Consider the following 20895-nt stretch of genomic DNA (forward strand, 5'->3'; position numbering starts at 1 on the left):
TCAGGGAACTCAACTACAGAGGCTAACTTCCTAACAACTTGCATGACAGTGTAGGTTTTTTCCCTTTTTCCTTTTTTTAAAAAATCAAATTTTAAACTAATATTTTACAAAACTCGGAATCCTATTTAGTCACAATTTCAGAATTTTAGAACACATGTATTGCTGAAGGATTTATGACATATTGAGAGAAACCGACCACAACATAAGCAGAGAGATGAAAACACCTCTTCCCCAAGAGGATTTGCAGAATTTCTTGAGGGAAAGTTGAACAAGCTGTCTTATGCCTGCATTGTGCAATTACCTTTCAATAAGCAGAACTTACTGGCAGTTGCCAGATTTATGTAACTCACTGGAAGTAGTCAATCTAGTTAGCATAGTATAGTACGTCCCTCCCTGCTGCTACTCCCATGGACGTGAAATCTCCAATTGCAGCCAGCAGAGGAACAGACTGCACTTGAGGACAAGTTGACTTCTCTCTTAGAGAAAGTACTAACTGCTGGATCTTTGTAAGACTGTAGATGCAGTGGTGATCCAAGCCTGGAAAAATATTTGACATTGTTGTAGCTCACAACATACTGAGATTGTGAGGGTAATGGCAGAGGATGGAGCACACACAAACTGGTGAATGTTAAAAGAGGCTTTACTTTCTCTTCCTTGGTATTAACTTGACATTTACCACTGTTACCAACCTCCTCCTGCCCACACTATTCTCCCTTCCTGAATTGCTCAGCAGTGCCACCATCTGCTGCCCTTGCCTCAATTTCAGCTAAACTTAAGATGTCATTTTGTTTGCTACAATCAACTAATTGCAAAATCACCAGAGAGAAAGGGAGGGAGAAATTGCATTACCACATAATACTTCTGCCCACAAATTCTGTTAGAAAGAAAACTTCCAAATATAGCCTTGCAGTTCAGGCAGTTGAACTGCTATTTTAAATCAAATTTTGAAATCTACAGGACGTTGCCAGAAATTTTTTTCTAAAAATGTATATTTAACCAAATTTAAATCCACCCTCCAAAGTAAACCTACATGAATACTGTGTTTTCAGTAACTCATACTATTACGTTCATATTTTTTCAAGGAAAAATATAAGAATAAACCAGATTTTAAAAGCAATTAAGAAGATATAAATGCTGTGCAATGCCTAAGCACAGTTCTCATAAGACCAGAGTCCTGGCAACTATCATAATCCTTTTGAAATTGTGCATATTAAGATTAAAGATCACTTTGTTCCTCTATTCCCACAACTAGTTGGTATGGTAAAAAGATCAGTCTCCTAGTTTTATATGTAACATCTTTAACATTTGCTCTCCTTTCTGTGCATGTGATTAAATGTAACATTTTGAAATCCCAAAGTTCTGAGAAAAACATAAATCCTTGTCCACAGCTGCTGTTTGACTCTGGAAACACATGCATTTTCTTTTCAAGCATCTACCATCAAAAAATCCCAAAGGACTTGAACTGGAGAACACCTGCATCTCTTCATTTAGTTCCAATAACAGAGTCTAAACTTCAAAATTACAAAAATAGATGCTATGTTCAGCTGCAGTTACATTCTCCCCCTAATTCCCGTGAACAAAAATGCTAAGAGCATGAAATCATTCAGGCAAGCTCTGTCATCGAGAGGATAAGATTTTTTGCACCAGAAGCCCAGTGGGAACTTGATAGAAAACTGGCAACAATTACAGATAAAGTACATAGTGAAATCCTCAGGGAGAGAAAAGGAAATGTAATAAGATAGATGGGTATAATTTTTACACATTTATGTCCAAACCACAAATGTGAATTGTCTCCAATATACTAACCATTTTTATTCATTCATTGTGTTAAATCTTCTCAAAATACTTCAAATTAGAATATGAATTCTCTTTTACTAGGAGTTTTTACTTGTTTACTTACTACCACAAGAACTCAGTTAAATTAGATGAGAACTTAAACATATAATTGTTTCAGCTTCAAAATTCAAGCTAATATCCCAAGTGCAAGGAGACAAAACTAAATTAAAAAACATGCCAATAACATGCTTTTTTAACTCCAAAAAAGAGAAATTTGAGGGGCATATGTAGGTGTTTACTTATCTCTAATCTCTCACCACTTTTTTATTAAGTTCTAACAGATAAAAATCAGATCATTTACAATAGTAAAAAAGTTTATGTTCCTGCTGGTACAACTTTTATGGCAATTTTTTCATACTTGAAGATATAATTTCTTCAGTTATTTTTTTCCATTTGGCATTGGAAGGGGGTGAATGGAGTGATCTTACCTATATCAAAACACTGATAGAAGAAAAAAATTCTAAAGGTTTTGGAAGTTTGAGAAACATATCACTTAAACAAGAAATACCAACTTTCATAAGGCTGAATGTTTGCTCTTCAGCCTTTATACAGCTTTGACAAATTAGAGAAGCCCTCCCACTCTTGCTTTGCTGCACTGAGTTTATGAATTTGACACATATGAGCATGATATTAATTCAAGTATTTTTGTATAGTCCCTTATTTCACTGCTGCATTATTGAGTATTTTAGCTGATCTCAGGGAAAACTTCTGTTTAAATTTTTTCTTTTTTTTTTTTTTTTTTTTTTTTTTTGTTCCTCTTGATTTATTTGTAATAAAGCTGTCCATACACTGGCTGTGCATGCACTCCCAATTATTTAATATGGCAAACCAAATAGAGCTTAATCAGCTCACCTCATCTATTCGACAGCTGTTCATAATTAACCACTAACACCAGCATTCATTTTGAAATCTCCCTCTTCTCTCAAAGGCCAGGTGAAACAAACAAGGTCTGCAGCTTGCTCCCAGGGTTAATAAAGCCAGGGTTATTTCGGAGAAAGAGTAAGAAGACCTTCCCAAGCCCTGGGGTAATGGAATAATCTCCTCTCTTGTACTTATTTATATGCTGCAGTTTAAAGACTGAGGAGCATAGTCACTGATCTTTACAACCATGAGTAGAGATACCTGGGGCAGTTTTTCATGCAACCAAAGTATCCGAAATTAAAATCACAGCATTCAGACTTCTATTTAAGGATTAAACAAAATCATTTTTCTATTCTTTGTTCCCAGATACTTCCTTTGCCATAGGTGAATCAGTTTTCCATGTGATAATGACACTTTATGCATCAAACAGTAAAACACTCCTGACCAGTAATCATAAGTTTATGCACTTGTTCTATACTTATTGTACACTGTACATGCTACACATCACATGCTCTAAATGCTGCCCTTCTTGAAAGTACAGTTTAGAGCTTTTTCCTTTGATGGTTGTACTCAATGCAGTATGGTACTGATAGAACCATATTCATTTTCCTCTTCCTCTCAACAGCACAAGTGAAATAGTGAAAAGGAAGATATTGTGTCAAATGAAATGCTCTGTCCCTCAGATTGTAAATGCATCCTGTAACTTTGCAGGGCCACATACAGATAAGCAATAGAAGGAAGTTGCAGAACCACCCTGATTACCCTGGATCATATGGTTCAAGTGATACAAGACAGTAGTTGCCGATGCAACAAGGAGAGGAAGAGGAACAGTCCCCTCCCTGTTCACCAGGTAAATATGCCCTGATTTATTCAAGAATCTCATGCCATTTGCACAACCTCCTCCTTAGCATTTTATATCCAAAGAGCAGCTTTAATTTTTGATTAAGTTGCTTTCCATTCCATTTAATGAATTAATTAGTCCAAATTCCTACTACAGAACACTCTATGCAACATTATCAGGAAAAATTTCACAAACAACTTCAGTATCATAATCACCTCCAGTAATACAGCTTAAAAAAACCTGTGACTCCCAAGGGATGAGGTTTTTTCTGTGACACTATCCAGTGTAGCTTTTTAAACTCCCAGAAGTGACTGCAACTGATGGCAAATGCATTTTTATGCTCTCAAAGCACTTCATGTTTTTCCTACATGTAATTTTCACAGTAATAATGAAAATGATAGCCATATCTCCTGTATTAAAATTGCCCCAGTTTCTTCAGCAAGTATTTGAAAGCAAAGGCTTTTGCTTTGCTGATCCTTTATATAGAACCTGAGACAAATTAAACATTAATTACTCCTGGTTTAATTTATGTTAAAAAAAAATTAAGTCACTTGGAGTATGCCATTCTTCTTGTTGAATGAGACCAAAGCTTTAGCAAATCAGTCAGATTTTTCCTCTCATTTGTCACTCCTTGCAGGTGCCACCTGACAGATCTAGAGGAGCAGAGCTAGAACCTGAGCATGCAGGTTAGTGACTGCCATTGTGCACACAGAATCACTAAAACTTTCCTGAGACACTGAGGGGGCAGGTGAAGTGTCCAGCGCATTTTTAACTCTAAAATCTTCACAATTTTAATGTACATCCATTCATCTACCAAACAGGTACCACAGTCAATTGTTCATTACAAAAAAACGTTCTGTATCTCAAAATCCCTGAATGTGAGCCTGGCCAGCACTTCATTTGTCAATGCCTTAATTCTCATTAAGCAGCTCCTGTCACAACCCATCAAGGACTCCCAGCCATCTAACTGGACCATCTATAATACTGATGAGCAAAAATGTATGTGATCCTTATGACCTGTAACAAACACAGTAATTATACAGTACAGGTATCCACAGAGCCTTTAAATTATAATTCATAGACTGAGACAAAAATCAGAAAATTAAACCAAAAAATCCTCAAAAAAGCAACAATAAGTCATGGTAATAAATATTGGTGTTATGAACATTTAAAAGGTATTAAGTGAATCAACAGGTGCAACAGATTTTAGCTTCATCTGACATTCTACTGTTATTGAATCATGAACTGCTTTTTGGCAATGCTTTATGAGCAGGACCTGAAGATAATTGTTATAATAACAGTGCTGTAAACATTTTCAACATGACGCTATCCAAAAAACACAGAAGTACAATTACTGAAAAAATAACCTAACAACTGCTGGAGTGCACAGTGCTTACAAATATTTACTCTGAGTAAGAATCAAATGTTGCTTACATATGCACATAAAAATTGCAATGACAGTAATAAATTCTTTGTTACTTTTCAGACTAATGACATTCAAGAATCATTTCACAGGGAAAAAATACTGAAAAAAAGCACACTTGAAGTGTACAAGTTACTTCTGTGTTTCATAATATTGGGGTCAGATAATTCTTTTACTTTCCTTAACCTAGATACTTTTTTGGATTGTTTCTTCCCCATTTTCATTCCCTGTCTAACATGGCCATAGAATAAGCTTTGACAAACATGAAAGCATGTTTTTTAAGAAGCACCACACTGACAGCAAAACCCAGTTCCACGTGTACTTCACAAACCACGCGAGTTATTTTAAACTACACATATTTAAAAATTTTCAGTGTTGCTTCAAACAGACCAATGTTTTCTTTAAAGACCACAGAAACCATAAGAATGTCAGGTAAAAGTATTTATGCCCACAAAGTCAACAACACCCTTAAATTTAGCCAAACAACTCTCACAAATTATAAACTTCTGATTTAAGGCCACCACAACACCAAATTTGATGAGGTTGAATGTGTGCCCTGCAGTATTTTTAATATTATTTTTATTGTTAACAAATTTTATGATAAACAAATTCTTAATAATAAATTATGCTGCAAATTTATATGAACCATATAGAATCCAGTATGTCAACTTCTGTATAAGAAGGCCAACCCAGTACCAGGAAGAGAGACTATTTTCAACACGGATCCTGCCTCTCCTCCTTCCTCCACCTGAAGTTTACAAAAGTTTCATATTATTATTTTAAAAGGCAACCAGATTTAATGAAGCACTCCTTATTGAAGAAGACATAAATCAAAATGCAGCTTTCAGTTCTATTGTCTCACAGTGAATTAAAGTTATAATGTGTGCAGTGTGTGTAGAAGATACTTTGACATTTGGCACATTTTATATCAACCCCCTCTTTTGAAAATCACATTGGATAGAAAAAATGTAATGTGATACCAGCTTAACAAGAGTTTTGTACTTACCAGAATTATGGCAGTAGTCCATATACTGTGGAATTTGGATTGTAAAGGCTACCAAATCTGGAGCTAAGAGAGATTCTGGCTTTCTACTCTCATTGAGCCATTTACTGCTGTGTAAGTCTCTGGTGTCAGAAGGGCCTTGAATTAAAGGAATCAGCTTCTCTTTTCCACCATCACCTAAGATAAAAATTAGATTCCTTACTGCTTTTAGTGTAACAAGATAAACTTTCAAGACAAACATTTACTAGTCCAAAGAGAACATCTATTAATTTACATTGTGAATACAGAATTAAAAGAGCAAATAGAAAGAGCAGCATCACATAAACTATTTGGCAATCTACTTAATGTTTATCCTGTAAATGCCTTGACTCCCAGGAGGATTTCAAAAAAGGTAATTGATTATCTGTAAACAGTTATTTCTTTCCCAATTTTATAAAATAATCTACTTAAACATCACCATGAACTCAATTTAAAGACACTCAATTATTAATGTTCTTGACCTTAGCTGCTTTTTATCCATAAAGACATCATAGACATCGATAAGTTCCCACATGCTCCTCAGGAAAAACTGTACTAAAGAAGTTAAAAAAAAAAAATAAAAATCACAGAGTCCACAAAAACTTTACAAGCAAAATACATACCTGTAGCATTAATAGAAAATGAGGCATTAAACAATCAAGAAAATACATCAAAATTATGCTAAGGATAAAGCTAAGTGAAAGTATACTGTATTTTACCTATATCTTGAATGCTTCCGGATTAGTATTTGTCTTAGCAGAAAAAAAAAAAATTTTTTTTTTTTTTAATTCAGTATAAAATTTGACTATACTGAGGCAAGACTGGATCATCGTGACATAATAATAACAAAAAAAAAAACCAAAACAGAATACAAAAACCCCTCTCTGATTCATAGGAACAATGAGTAAATTCTTGTTTCAGTAACTCCCCTTGTAAAAAGCAAGGCCAATTCTCCTATACAGGCAATAAACTTTTACATGGTCCAGCTGCACATACCTGGGGCTTTGGCACAAATTTTTATTGATCCCACGGTCCCAGAGGCACATTTGACCAATGATGTGCTGCAGTACTTCAATTCAACATTCTGGATTGAGCCCTCAAGAGTTGGCAGGGGATTCTTAGATTTCACACCTAATAAAAGAAAACTGCAAATGTACTAGCCTGTTGAATTTAAATATTTTTATATTCCTTCACCAAGGCATTTAAACTTAATTATATTTTAATTATCTACCTTAGATGTTCTTACAGCATTTTTGTTGTGATTCACAGGTTTTAAATGAAAGTGAAAGAATGCATATGGGTCTTTCAATACAAACAGTTATGCACGAAATACATATAGATACTGTGAGGAAAACACACAAGACTATTTAGAAATTGAAATAACAAATATGCATATATATACACACATAGATACACTTTCATTTTCACTTTTTAAGTGCCACGTCAACTATTCTCCTTCATGTTTTTATTACAACCATTTAATTTCAGGATCTTAAAATGACTAAGTGTTTTCAGCTTTTATTTAGACATCAACATTTTACTCAGTAGCTATGTAAAGCAATAGATCCACGCAGCTGAGCAGTACAGAAGGCCAGCGGCACACTTGCCATTTTTCAGCGGAAACTGGAGTTCAAACCTTGCCTAGGGTCACAAGTGGAAATAAGTTTTGGTGGTCTTTCCTCAGCCCCCATTTGTGAGCACCAGAAAACTGCTGCACCATTTGGAAGAAGTCAGTGCTATTGGCAGTCACTCTGAAGAGCTGCCCAGAACTGCGGCAGAAGCAGCAGGGGATTGTACAAGCCAGGGCTGAGATTTGCTGGCAGAGCTTGAGGGCAGCCCCCCAAAACAGCCCCAGAGCATAGGTGGAGGAAGCCAGCCCTCCAAATCTGTACAGCACTGCCTATCAGAAAAAAACCACATAAATTCACTTGCAAATTAGAAATAAATAGTTTCAACACCTGTAAGAAGTATGAAAGGAAAAACTAACAGAAGTTGCCTTTTTTATGGGTTTTTTTTCCCCTTCCTGCAGAAGCAACTTGGAATTTGTCAGTTAAAATTGGCAAGCAGCTTGTTAATTATGCAAACATTAGTATAATTATGGAACCATTTCCTCATGTACGTAACATAGAATTTGTTCCAAAATCCATAATTATGCAAGGAAAGTATTGTGGAATATCAGGTAAAAAAGCATTTTTACACGTATTTCAAGATTATTAAACACATTAAAGAGGTGTAATTAGGTTTTTTGCAAAATCCCTCCAAGACTTAACCCAAAGAACAACCTTTACTATCTATTAATTAGTAAGGAAAAAAATCCTAAGAAAATTATAGGGAAAAGAAGATTTCAGATTAAACTTGGTAATTATGCTTAGTTCACTGTGCCTATTCCAGTTCCTAAAGATCGAGGAGTATTTTGTGGTACATACAAAATAATTTAGCAATTATATGTCTATTTAGCAAATATATGTCTTCTTGACATATATTCAAGTTTTTTTCTGGTAAGACATTAAAAGTACATTTTAAATAAAAAGTGCTTTCCAAGATAGAAAGAAAGAAAGAAGAAATGCATGAAGGGACACACAGCATGTGGTAAAGCAGACTGCCATCTGAAAGTAGGTTCCACACTCAAGGTATTATTTCTTATCAAAATTTAACCTGTCTTCTGTCTTTGAGGTATATCCAGACTTTTCCTAATTTGTGACTCAGAAAGGCTTCAGGCTCAAAGAATACTAACTGAAATTAATTTGTGTGCCTTCCCTTACAACACCCCATCAGTTTTCAGTCTGAAAGACCAACTACTAGTTTGCCTTGTGAACAGACCCTCATTCCCATTTTTGCCCAGGGTAAGTGTCTTTTAAAGCTGAAAATCCCCTTTGATCTAAGGCATCTTATCTGACACAATACATGAATTTATCAAAAGAAACTAGGATATCTGCAGGCATTTCTGCCTCCTCATAGTTCCTATAAATTTGTGCAAAATAGAGGCCATTGTATTCAAATTTTTAAAAAAAAGGGGGGGGAGGAGAATATCCATCTTCTGCCAATTCCAAAACAAAACTATTAGTAGCAGCCAATACTAGAGTTAAAGAAAATCAAACTGAGGTCACAATCTGACCCTTGTCTTTTAAGTCCTCTTAAAACTGGTAGTTTCTTGCTGTTTGCATTTTTCAGCAATTCTTTTAAGAATCAAAATTAAAGGTGTGATGTCCAATTCATTTCTCTCACTATGGAAGACTAAGTACTTTTAAAGCTAAATAATTTTCATAATGGAGTTCACTTTTAGATGCATTATCCTGGACAACTTTGCATTGATACTAAAACTGTCCATGTTACTTACATGCATAACTTATACTTGAGTTTAGTTTCCTGTCTGAAAAAAAGGAACCAAGTTAAGTGTGATCATGCTCACTCTTTGTTTCTGTTTACTCCTAGTCCCTCACCAAGTAACTTCTGGAGTTACTGAATTTCAGCAAGAGATGACAGCATTATGCAAAACATTTATTTTCTACAACCTTCATGAAAATAAGAGTTTATTTGTCCTCTTCAACTGACCAATCATCAAATTTATGCCAGTCAGCAAAGCATTGCTCAAACGAGCCAATGAACTGCTTTTCACCCAGCCAGCAGTTACGGACCATGATGGGAAGCCAGTAAAGCTGCATGGTTTGGCCTTAAAGAAACCCACAAACCCTTAATACATGGTCATAGATAATTAATCATCATATTTTAATACATATGAAGAAGTAACTGGTAGCAGTAATAAGCCTTTTTTTTTCTGCCACAGGGTTAGGGTAAACACTTCATTCACTGTTTTCAACTATTTGACAGAAAATAGAGAAGTATTGGGAAAACACAACGTACTCATGCCTTCCTTTTCTATGTTGCTATGATGTCAAACGCCAACTGGCTTTCAGCTTCTAACACCTGATAACTACAGCACAGCACAGTAACCAAGGAGAAGTTGCCAGAAAAACATTCCACTCAGGTTGCAGAGCTCTAGACTGAGGATATTCAAAAACCCTATTTATTAATTACTGAAATCCTATTCAGAGAACACAATAAGAAACTTATAATGTCTAACTAGATTTTCATCATAAAGACAAAAATCACCTAAACTTAAGGTGATCACCCTTGCTAAGTTATAAATATTTTTCAAGGCACAGAAAGTTTGGAGACTTTTACTGAACCATTTCTAATGAACTGGTTTAAAATAGGAGGCCATTTTCTTCAGTCTGAAAATTTTTGGAAATTATGAACCATCTCTCATAAACTTGTCAAACTGGCAAGCTGCTCTACAAAGAAGAAAGAAGCCTTGTTTCTTTCATATGCCTCTATCTATAGTTTGCATCCCTGTAACTTTAGTTCCTCCCCAATAGTCTCCCTTATTTCTTTCATCGTGGTATCATTACAAAATCGAAGTCTCAACAGTTGTTCACAGAACTAAAATATTCCTTGAACACCTATTTCAGCAAACAAATGTTTAAGCAAGCAAAGACTAGAGCTTCCTTCCCTCCCCTCAATGTTTAGGAACTTTTCTTAAAGTAGGGATTGATTGAGTATGAAGATATTCAAACTCCTAGATTAGAAATGCTCCATGCCTCCACGTACTAACTGAAATTTTGCATGAAGACAAACAGACCACAACATTTTTAATTAAGACATCAAGCATGAATTTGAACAGACACTAGGAAAACCAAATCTATCATTGCCAACAGCAAACATTATGCAAACTCAACATACTACAAACTAAATAGGAGAAAGGCTTATTTCCAAGGTGCTAGACAAGAGAGTAGAGCTTGTGCTGCACTCATTTCTTCTGGAATCTCAGTTGCAAAAGCACCACTCGGATTTACTTGACTTTGCTGCCCAGTGGAGTCAAATTAGGACAACCTGTTTTTTCTTAGCACAAATCACTTTTTCTTCAGTTAATTTATTATTTTCACCAGGAATAGAGGAATCAAAGACTTTATGGAGAAAGAGATACATATGCCAGTCACCATCAAATGTAACTTATGGCTCCTTCCAGATAAATTTTCTAGATGGCTGGGTTTTTCTTCCTGGAAACATGTTGCCCATTGTAGAATGATTTGCAGTAAAAATCCCAGTTTCCTTCCCAATACGTAGCCATGTGTACACTCAGTGATCAAGTATAGCCTATTTCACTTGATTCAGACACATAGAATACATCACATCACCAAAGACATAAGTTCTGTTCTCTCCATACAGGAGAATCCAAAAATAGGCAGAAAGGTTTTCTAACTTAAAATCTACTACACCTTGACAATTTTGCACACACTAAGTAACTTTAATTGTAACTCCAAGCATGAAGAGCCACTGTGATCCAGGTACACATACAGAAATATTGTGCTGTCAAGAAAGGTTTTCCCACACTTTGAAACAGGTATTCACATCCTCCCTCCAACTTTCCAGATACAGCTTTGGTTTGTTCCATGTACATAATCCAACCACACAGCTTGCCCCAAGTTCCTACATTCAGTGTCATTCCACGTGCAAGCAGGGGGGAAACAGCTAAAGACAGATCACAACTATGTCTTTATAGATCAGCTCAGAATTCCTTCTAGCAAGCCTAGAAATTTAAGCACTCATTTAATTTAAGGCATGTTTAAAAACATCACCTAATTAGTGATTTTACCAACGAACATCTTTTACCAATCCATTTGTGATAAGGTGAATTTGCAATGATTACTGGCAAACCAAGAAACAAAATCTAAACTGATCAATAACAAGCACAGAAAACCAGAAAAGAGGAATGTTACTGATTCTGAGGACAACAGACAGAACTGTCTGCCGCCAAATCCCTGAAATACAATAATTCTTTAGAAAGCTCATAAAAGAACTGCAAAATATGAAATAGGAAATGAATAAGGCATGAAAAACTTCGAGAAGCAACTCCACATGAATTGTCCCCACATTTAGTCTGTGGCCTCAGAAGGAAAAATCTCAATATTTAAAGTATTAAGTACCAATAAACTATGGTTTGGCAACATGATATAGTAAAAGCCTGTCACATACTTGTCAAAATAATTTCAAACAGTAAAAAGATCAATCCATGAATAAAAGTAAGGAGCTATTAACTAAATGAAATAACATTGAAGCATAAGTCTTACTGGAATCATGACAAAAAATGTCAAATTATTTTCACAGAAACATATATTTAGGTTTTACATGACTAACACAGAAAAGCTAGTAAACAAATTGAAGCATAAGAGAAACCTAATTTCTTTCCTGAGAGATACTCATCTGTATTCAGTCTCTGCTTAGGCAGTGCTCAGTGAGAACTTCTGGAGTTTGTATTGGGCTTGGTTAGAGAGATGGCGCTTCTGAGGAACTCCAAGCTAAAACCAAACTTAATTCCTTCCTCCTTTCAGAAAGAACATAATAGAAGCCACAAAGAGCAGCTCTAACTGGCACCAGTCCTATTTCTCACGTTCAAAGCATTGGGAGAGCATAAAGCTTTCACATTCTTATTTGCAATAAAACAGCAGCAACACAGAAACTTCAACATCTCTTTCAATCATTCCTCTTCCTCACAAACATCACCTGAAATCACTGGAGTCTTGTGTTTGAGGTTCCCTCCTCCACCTCCCACACTCTCCCACTTCCCTTTTTTAACTGAAAAAACAGAGAAAAAGAGATTTTCCTAAAATGTAGAAGCTGGGGTATGAGTATTTTCTCTGGTTTTTCCATAGTAAAATTGAATATTTGCAACACAGTACCTCAAGCATCTTCACTGTGCTCACAATTGGATGTTTTCAATCTGTCAACATAATCTACAGACCATATTTTGCAACCCTAATCTACATGTCCACAGGCTACTATTTTATTTCTTCTTCAAAACAGTAATTCAGGCAGCTTATTTTAAGGAACTGTCAAGGTAACATTATTTGGGTGTTTTTCCTAACTCAACTTGATTTAATATCACAGTTTCTATTCTGATTATCACAGTTACCTATTTTCATATAACTGTGTCAACCAGTTTTTAGTCTACATATCACTATTCTAAGAAATTATTGTTTCATCCCCACCCGCTGACAAGGCTTAACAGGGCACCAACAACAGGATTATGGTAGACTTGTCTTGCCTTTACCACATTGTGAACTGGACAGATTTTCTACTGACTTGAGCTTCTGTGCCAGAGCTCCACACATAAGAGAAGCCTGTCCTTAAAAAATAGCTCTGATTTTATTTTCTTTTCAACCATGGTACTAAAAGAAAAAGTAAATGTATGAAAGGCTGAAATTAAGTGACACACTGAAATACTCCATAAAGAAATACCCCCTAAAGAAGGTCAAGCTGCTTTGTTCTTGGGCAACAATGATAAAATATTTATCAATAAAAGTGTGTATCATTCTCTTCATTAGAACATAGGCTGCAAAAAGCACATGTTAAAATCTCTCTAACAAATCACTTAAATCCTTAAACTGCCTGTGAACTAACTAAGGTTTCTCCATTGCCTGAATACTAAACAAGATGCAGGATCATCATTATAAACAGAGATTTAGAATATTGCAAAATATTTCCCAGCTTGCTAAAGAATAGCAGCGTTTCACCTACAGGGAGAATCATTTTAAAAAGACAAAATCCTGTTGTTACGTTCCTGCTTCAAGATCCCCCACACCATGGCCTTCATACAGGTCCCCATATGCCCTAACCCAAAAGCCACTTGATTTTTCTAAAATTCTGCTTCAAATGGAGGTAAATAGGAAAACTGTGGCTCAAAAACTGAAAACCAATATTGAAGAAAACATAGAACATTTGGAATAATATGCTTAAAGCATTCTAGGTAAGAAGCTTTAAATATTCCTCATTGATGATCTGTTTCAAGTGATTATCCAGTAAGGTAAAATGTGGTTTTAATTTGGAATGCTCATATGAGAACTAAACAGCTACCACTGAAATGCACAGAATCTCTCAATCATTTACATTGGAAAAGACCTTGAACATCATCAAGTCCAACTGTAAACTTAACACTGCCAAGTTCACCAGAAGAAGTAATCAGATGACCAAACACCCTCCTCCAGGTGCTTTTTACAGTGCAGCTGGAGGTGATGTTAGTGAAGATAACGGTGAAAATTTCACCTATGCCTCCCTTCTAGTAATAGAAACATTCCCTTATGGACCTACCATAACTCCTAGCAGGCTGTTTCCACCTGCAATGGTACCTAACACTGGAGCACAGCTGGACAACAATTTGCAAGTGTTGCACACTGACTGCTAAGCTTCACGTGTGATTTGTAATATTTATTTAAACTACTACTATGCAGTATTTGCTAAGTTTTTTCAGGATAGAAAATGTGGGGGGGAAGATGTGAATCTCACTAGTAGCAATTACTCTGTGAGAGAAATCTGCTACAAAAACCACCCTGGAGTTGGCAGAGGCACAAAGCTGGGCCTGAGTGCTGTGAGAGCAGTGGAACAAGGTGGGAACAGCTCTACCTCAGCAGCAGTAGGGAAAAACCAGGGCAGCTCAGAAAATGGGTTGTGGATCTGCAAGCCAAGGTGGGGCTATGGAGTGGCAAGCAGCTGTCCCCTGGCATGCCACATGTCAGAAGAGGCCAGGCCTGGGCAACGCAGACAATCAAAAACCCCTCTGCTGTAAGGAACCTTGATCACATCCCACACCACCAGACTTCTGCTCCCTGTTGGACTGAGGATCCTTTTGACCTAAATAGCCAACACTTAGAAAAGGAATACCATTTTCCATCTTTAAACAGACAGGATTGCAAATAACTCTAAAATTTTGCCGTGAAAAGCGCAGCTTTGGGCAACTCATTATTATTAACCTTGTTGTTGCTAACATTTGGGCTATTTGGCCATCACTAATTATAAGCAGACCCAATTGAAGTCATTATTTTGGATTTGGCAATATGACACCGGTCAGGACACAGGATTAAAGTAGCTTTAGTGTTCCTCTTCCTGCTGTTGTAAACATAGGTTAAAAAAAAAAAGGACTGACTTTCCTTTCTGCTCAATTCAACAGCTGCATTTCAGATATTCTGTATCATTTGAGACAACTGGTAGAAGCCAAAGTTGACACATTAAAGTAAAAATAAAATTTAAATTAATTAAAATTAAAATAAAATTAAAAATTTGTCTTCCAAGAAAATGCAAAAAAAAAAAACCTATCAAAATCTAGATTGTAACTTCAGAAAAGCATGTCCTATCAATCCTCATACCTATGTGTTGTCAGTCGACAAATGCTAAAAGTGACACGGGTACATCTGTACAGGATACAGATAAATAAGAACTTGAGAAACCTGTACAGTTAAGTATTCGAGGCAAGATTCTGAAGAAGATGAAGACAGACAGATAGAGGAAAGAGCTCACAATTCCCATCCTCAGTAAGACACCCTGTGGTTGGAGGCCATGCACTTGCAATTGGTTGGTTCCATCTCAGTTGTGCAAGCCTTCCATCCATTTCAAATACAGTAGTTTTGCTGTATCTGAGGCTAATAATAGCTCATGCCAAATGTCAACATGCAAAATATATGAAAACACTTTCACTCATTAGTAAATGCTAACAGGATCTCAAAATGAAATGCATTTTCTATCTAGTCTACTTCAAATTCAATCCAGTACTAGCTCAAAGGGCTTATCTTCAAACACATTAAGCAAAAAAGTGCAATTTTTCTTAGACTCTGGATTAAACTCTGCATTTTACAACTTTTCGTTTAGTAAAAAGCTGGGTAGCAACTAAAGAAACTTTCTAGGACAGCAAACTGTAGGATGAAAAAACGAATTCTCAGACAAATCAGAACTTATCTCAGACCTTATCACCTTCTGTTGCACCTGTGGAGCCCCCTTCTCTAAGGCACATCTACTCAAACAAACTATTTGGCAACTATAAAACTAAGAAATATTTCCTATGAGTCTGCATTGCCTTTAAAAAGCCTCCTTCACCAGAACAGAGTCAAACCTTACAGTGCCATGTAACACACCTACTATGCTAAAGACAAGAAGTGCCAGGTATCACCTGGACCTGCACATGATTGTGAGCTTCCCTGTAACACACATGATACCTTATCACCTGTTTGCTGTCAAACACAATATCCAGTGGCTGAAATCTCTCACAGACTCAGTTGGAGCTTATTGAATATAGGATAGCACAGTTAAGGACCAGTAAAAAGGCAAACAAGAGCAGGATTCTAGAGGATGGACATAGTAATCCTTTAAGCAGTAATGAAATTGCAAAGGTTCATAAAGATTCAAAAGAAGATCAGAAGTGTTCAGTAACAGTGTTATCAAAAATAAGGAACATCTAAAGTGTAATCATTAACAGTTAATTTCCTGAGTTGCTAGGCATGGGGGAGAAGCAAAAGAGAATGTTAACATCCCTCAGTTGGGAAGTGAAGAAGGCCCAGAGTCACATGATTAAGAGATGGAATACAGAGACTACTGCTACAATCACTGACTGTAAATGAGTAGGAAATGACAGGAAAACAATCATTCAGATAGAGTGGATAAAAAAATATGATAGAAATTAAACTGCAAGATTAAAATATAGTAGATCAGTATTATCATGAAGAATCTTCCCATGCTTCTCCTTCTCAGAAAATATATGCTGCTTTGAATAAAAGGTCTGAGTTTACCCCTTACATGTGGTTTTCCATGCACATGGATGACAAAATTTCCCTTTCAATAAAGATGAGGGTTTTTTCTTCTTAAGAATGAAGAATCATTCTTATTCACAATTTCTAAACCACACTGCTTTTCTTTATATCAATGTACTCCTTCCAACAATCTAATATAGACTGTTTAGGATATCAGCTTAAAAACACAATGCTCTAATTTTAACATGTTTGTATTTTCTTTTAAATGGTCTATGCAACTCCTGAGGACTTAAAGAAAACAATACATTTAATGTCTGGAATGGCAGTTTCTTACACTAGGAGGATATTAACCTTTAATCCTTGAAATCATTAAAGAAATGTTTATAGAAATATTTTTAGCCTCTTTATCTGGTCAAAGTACTGGAAGTTAAGTCGTGTCTGTACAAACCAATCATTTCACCAGCAGTTTTATATTTCTTTAAAGCCTCATATAAAAAGCACCTGCTTAAAGTGAGTAATGGAGTTTTATATTCATTGCACTTAGGAACAGCGTATGTAACCTATTCCGTTTTCCTCCCTTGTGGAATATATTTCAGCTTATATTGCACAGCACATTACCGATGTGTATAAAGACCCTCTGATCAGCAATCTGGACTGCAGACAGCAACCTGCATGAATACACTTTTTTCCCCTTCCTTAAATACAGTATCCACTTGATTCACCAACACAAATTAAAACCATCCTTTAAAGATGATGATCTCACCTTTACAGTGAATACATGAAGCCCATAGCAATGGCAGGCTGCAATCTGCAGCATTCACCCTGCACAATCAACAAGCAATGCACATGCTGTCAGTGTTACAAAGAGAGAACCTAGTATATAATCTTTCCTGGCCACAGAATAGAAAATCTCCATTGGTGTGAATAATTTTTGAAACGTTAAAGCCTTGTTGTCTGTTAATATACAAAAAATAGAAGAAAATCCAAATACAAGGAGTCCTGTAACACAGCACATATTAAAGACACAATTTTACCTTGGAATTTGTATTTTGTCAGAAAATATGAAAAAGGGTAGTTCCATGCTATAGCTTATTGAAGCACATGCTTGTGATATCTTCATAGTTGAGAAATTTAAAGAATTTTTTAATTCAGCCTCAGCATCAGGTTTCCCTGCAGAATTTAGTGCTCAATTTCAGTAATACTATGAACTTGAAATAGCTGTACAACAGTAGTCTTCAATTATGACAATACTTATGATGGATTCAAGTATGCAATATAGGCATGATCGTAACAAAATGAACATATTTTAATTTTTTCATTAAGAAAACAACAGTGGCTTTTTATGGGACAAAAATAAGTTTTGTATACACTTTTGCATGATTATCTATTGTATACATGAATTCATCATAATACATATTACACACAAAGTACATTGATTTCCATGTATTTCAAAGCAGAATGATTTATCCCCTATGCAATCATACCACCACAAGAGCAGATGCTACTTTACAGCAGACAGTCACTTTCTGCATCTTCCTCCACTCACAATCTCTTTCTGCTGGTAAGTTTAAGTAATGTGGAAAGTAAATTTGTCAGAACTTAAACTAGGCATAGAATTACCCATCAATATTACTGCACATAAGTACTTACTCAGTGAACTAAACAGGAAGAAGGGCTATATTACATTAGCTTGATTAGTACCTCATGGAAGGCTGCAGAAGTTTTGAGGTCAAGGCAAGTTTACTGAGCCCATGAGAAGTGGAAGGAATAGATATTCTATAGTTATACATCTGAGGTAATATCTGTGATTAGGCAATTGCATATTTTCTAATTTATTGTAATTCGGTTAGCACCACAGTACGCTTGTTTGCTACAAATTTCTTACACTGATATACTTGGTACAGTAAATCTTGGTAAATCTATCCAATATTAAAATATCTGAGAAAGAGAAGACTTCAAAGTTAAAATTAAATCCTGCTAAATCTTCACATTATCTTTGAACGATAACCAAAGGAGATTTTGAAAAGAGAAAAAAGTTCAAATTTTAAGACAGAGGAACAAATTACAAACTTACTGTTTTTACAATGCTGTTTCTTTTCCCAATTAGACTTCCTTAGCATAATTAAAAATCTGTATTAAATGCTCTTATAGGTATTATAACTTGGCTTAGTTTATAAAAAGGAGTGCTATTTGCATACCAGTTGCATGCTTTTCAACAGAAGGATGTAAACTTATTTAGCGATCTGTTTTTCTCTTTCATCTTATCTCTAGTTTCTGTGTAGATTTATAATGCTCATTGTTTCCAATTTTAACAAATCACCTAATGGCAGAAAGGAAAATATGTTAACCTTGGAATTATTTGCAGTTGTAGAAATCCCTTTTGTCTGGCTCATGCAAGGCCTGCAATCTGTTTTAAACACAGATTGTCTGTCTTTTGTCTGACAGCCACCAAACTGCACAAATTACTTTCTGCCTGCTCACCTGTTTGCAGCTGTGTCTGTAAGCTAAGGATTCTGTAGTTTGACTTGAGCAACCACTCCAGGATTGATGACATGTGCTGCTGATAAACTGAGCAATTTGAAGAAATTACTGGCTAAACTTATTGAAAGACATCTGTGCATGAGCTGAGAACTAGAAGCCTTCAGTTGTGTGTTTGCAACCTGCAGTGGCGGCAATCTGTTTGAAGTGATATCCTTCTATAACAGAGCTGGTCTTGCCACAAAATAACTGAACCATCTTTGCAACATATTTCTTCACCCAACAACAGAATTCTGCTCTTTTGGTCTTGAATACACCTCCTAAATAGAGGATATAACAACAATTAAGACTTCCTATACTCAACTAGCAGAAGTAACATCTTTTGAAGTGTTTCCATTTTCCACTGAGATCTGGCATTCTGTGTTGTTTCCCAGCCCTCTCACAGACTCATTCTCAGCAGTTAACGCTGGTTTGAGCATCTCACAGGCACCCTTATATCAGCCAGGAGGACATGCCTAGGCAGTATTTTGGGGGTACAGCTCAACTCTTCGGCTTACTCATAGTAATGCCTGAGGTTTGTGCTCTAAAATTCAGTCATCAAAAAAACTCTGTTTCTAAACCATGTGAACCTGGATAATGTTTGAGCTTCTGGGGGATACTTACAGATGTTCATTTCAAGCACAAGAAGTCCAAGACAGCACTCTCAGGGTGAGCATATGCATGCATATGTGTATACGTATGAAATTCTTTTGCTTTAAAAAAAACTCCACCAGCCTGTTGAGCTGTGTGTGATGGCTAGCCAGTTCTAAGCTGTGCACTACATTTAGCAAAATACATTCCTAAGTCCTTTGGGACACATTCTGTAGTGATATAATTCAAAGATGCTCCCACTTCCTTTGTTCTTACAAATGTAGCATAAATGCAAGTCAAGTCTACATTGAGACACAGTAAGCCAAAGCAGAATTCTGCACATCTCCAAGTGTTTTAGTAGCCCAGAATAAACAATAAATTAAATACATTACTAAAATTGCTTCACACAGTAATGTGAAAAAGATTAATTGAAGGAAAAGTGTGTTAAGCCTAAGAAAGTAGCTAAGTGCTTAGAGAACTTCCAGTGAGTAGTCAAAAGCACAAAAGTTGTCCACTTTCACATCTGCACATTAACCCTCTCTCCTCCCCAAGCCTTCATTTTAGCCATTTAAAAAGGATTAAGCATGCAGTACTTAAGTACCCAAAACAAACTATTAATTTCACCTTGTTGTCTTTACAACCACTTTAGCCAAGCTACTGACGAAAATCATCAAACTATCAGAACTCGTGTCTGTGCTATTTGTTAGCTTTAGCAAATTAAATCAGGGCTTCCATTTTCATTTCTTTAGTTTTCAGAAGCAAGTGTTACCTTTAAATTTTCTTCACAAACAAGGTTTGCTAACAATTAAAACAATTTTCAAAATACATACTACATTTGATGAAAAATTATCACTGTGCTCAAGAACATTTGAAAATAGGAAAGCAAAGCTTTCAAGTTAAAGTAGCTATATAAATTGGGCTTTCACATTTCAGAACCCATAAACTGGATTCACCACAGAGCTGAAGTGACTTCCTGGAAAAAAGAATATATAGCATAGTGTATATGCATACAATAAATCAAGTCCTGATTATGTGCAGCTAAAAACTATACATCAGCAACAATAAAACCTTTAGAAGACCATGCTACAGCAGATATCTAAGTAAATACAGCATGTTTTTATCTTTAGCATCTATGCATATTGTGCGTTTGAGCATTTTTAATGTCAGCTTTTATTTTAAAAGAGCTAAGTCGTGAGAACATTCTTATGTACCACTTCATAACTCTGACACCGAG

At 35.9% G+C, this 20895-nt stretch overlaps 1 protein-coding gene across 1 annotated transcript in view; it reads right to left on the minus strand.

Moving 5' to 3' along the window:
• Window positions 1-20895, minus strand: part of VPS13B (vacuolar protein sorting 13 homolog B) — a 430474-nt gene that overhangs the window by 286516 nt on the left and 123063 nt on the right. The window contains 2 exon segments of the mRNA XM_084211579.1: window positions 5968-6141; window positions 6979-7113. Coding sequence (XP_084067705.1) covers window positions 5968-6141; window positions 6979-7113 — 309 coding nt within the window.

This window comes from Fringilla coelebs (genome assembly GCF_963513975.1).
Source record: "Fringilla coelebs genome assembly, chromosome: 1".
Classification (NCBI taxonomy): Eukaryota; Metazoa; Chordata; class Aves; order Passeriformes; family Fringillidae; genus Fringilla; species Fringilla coelebs.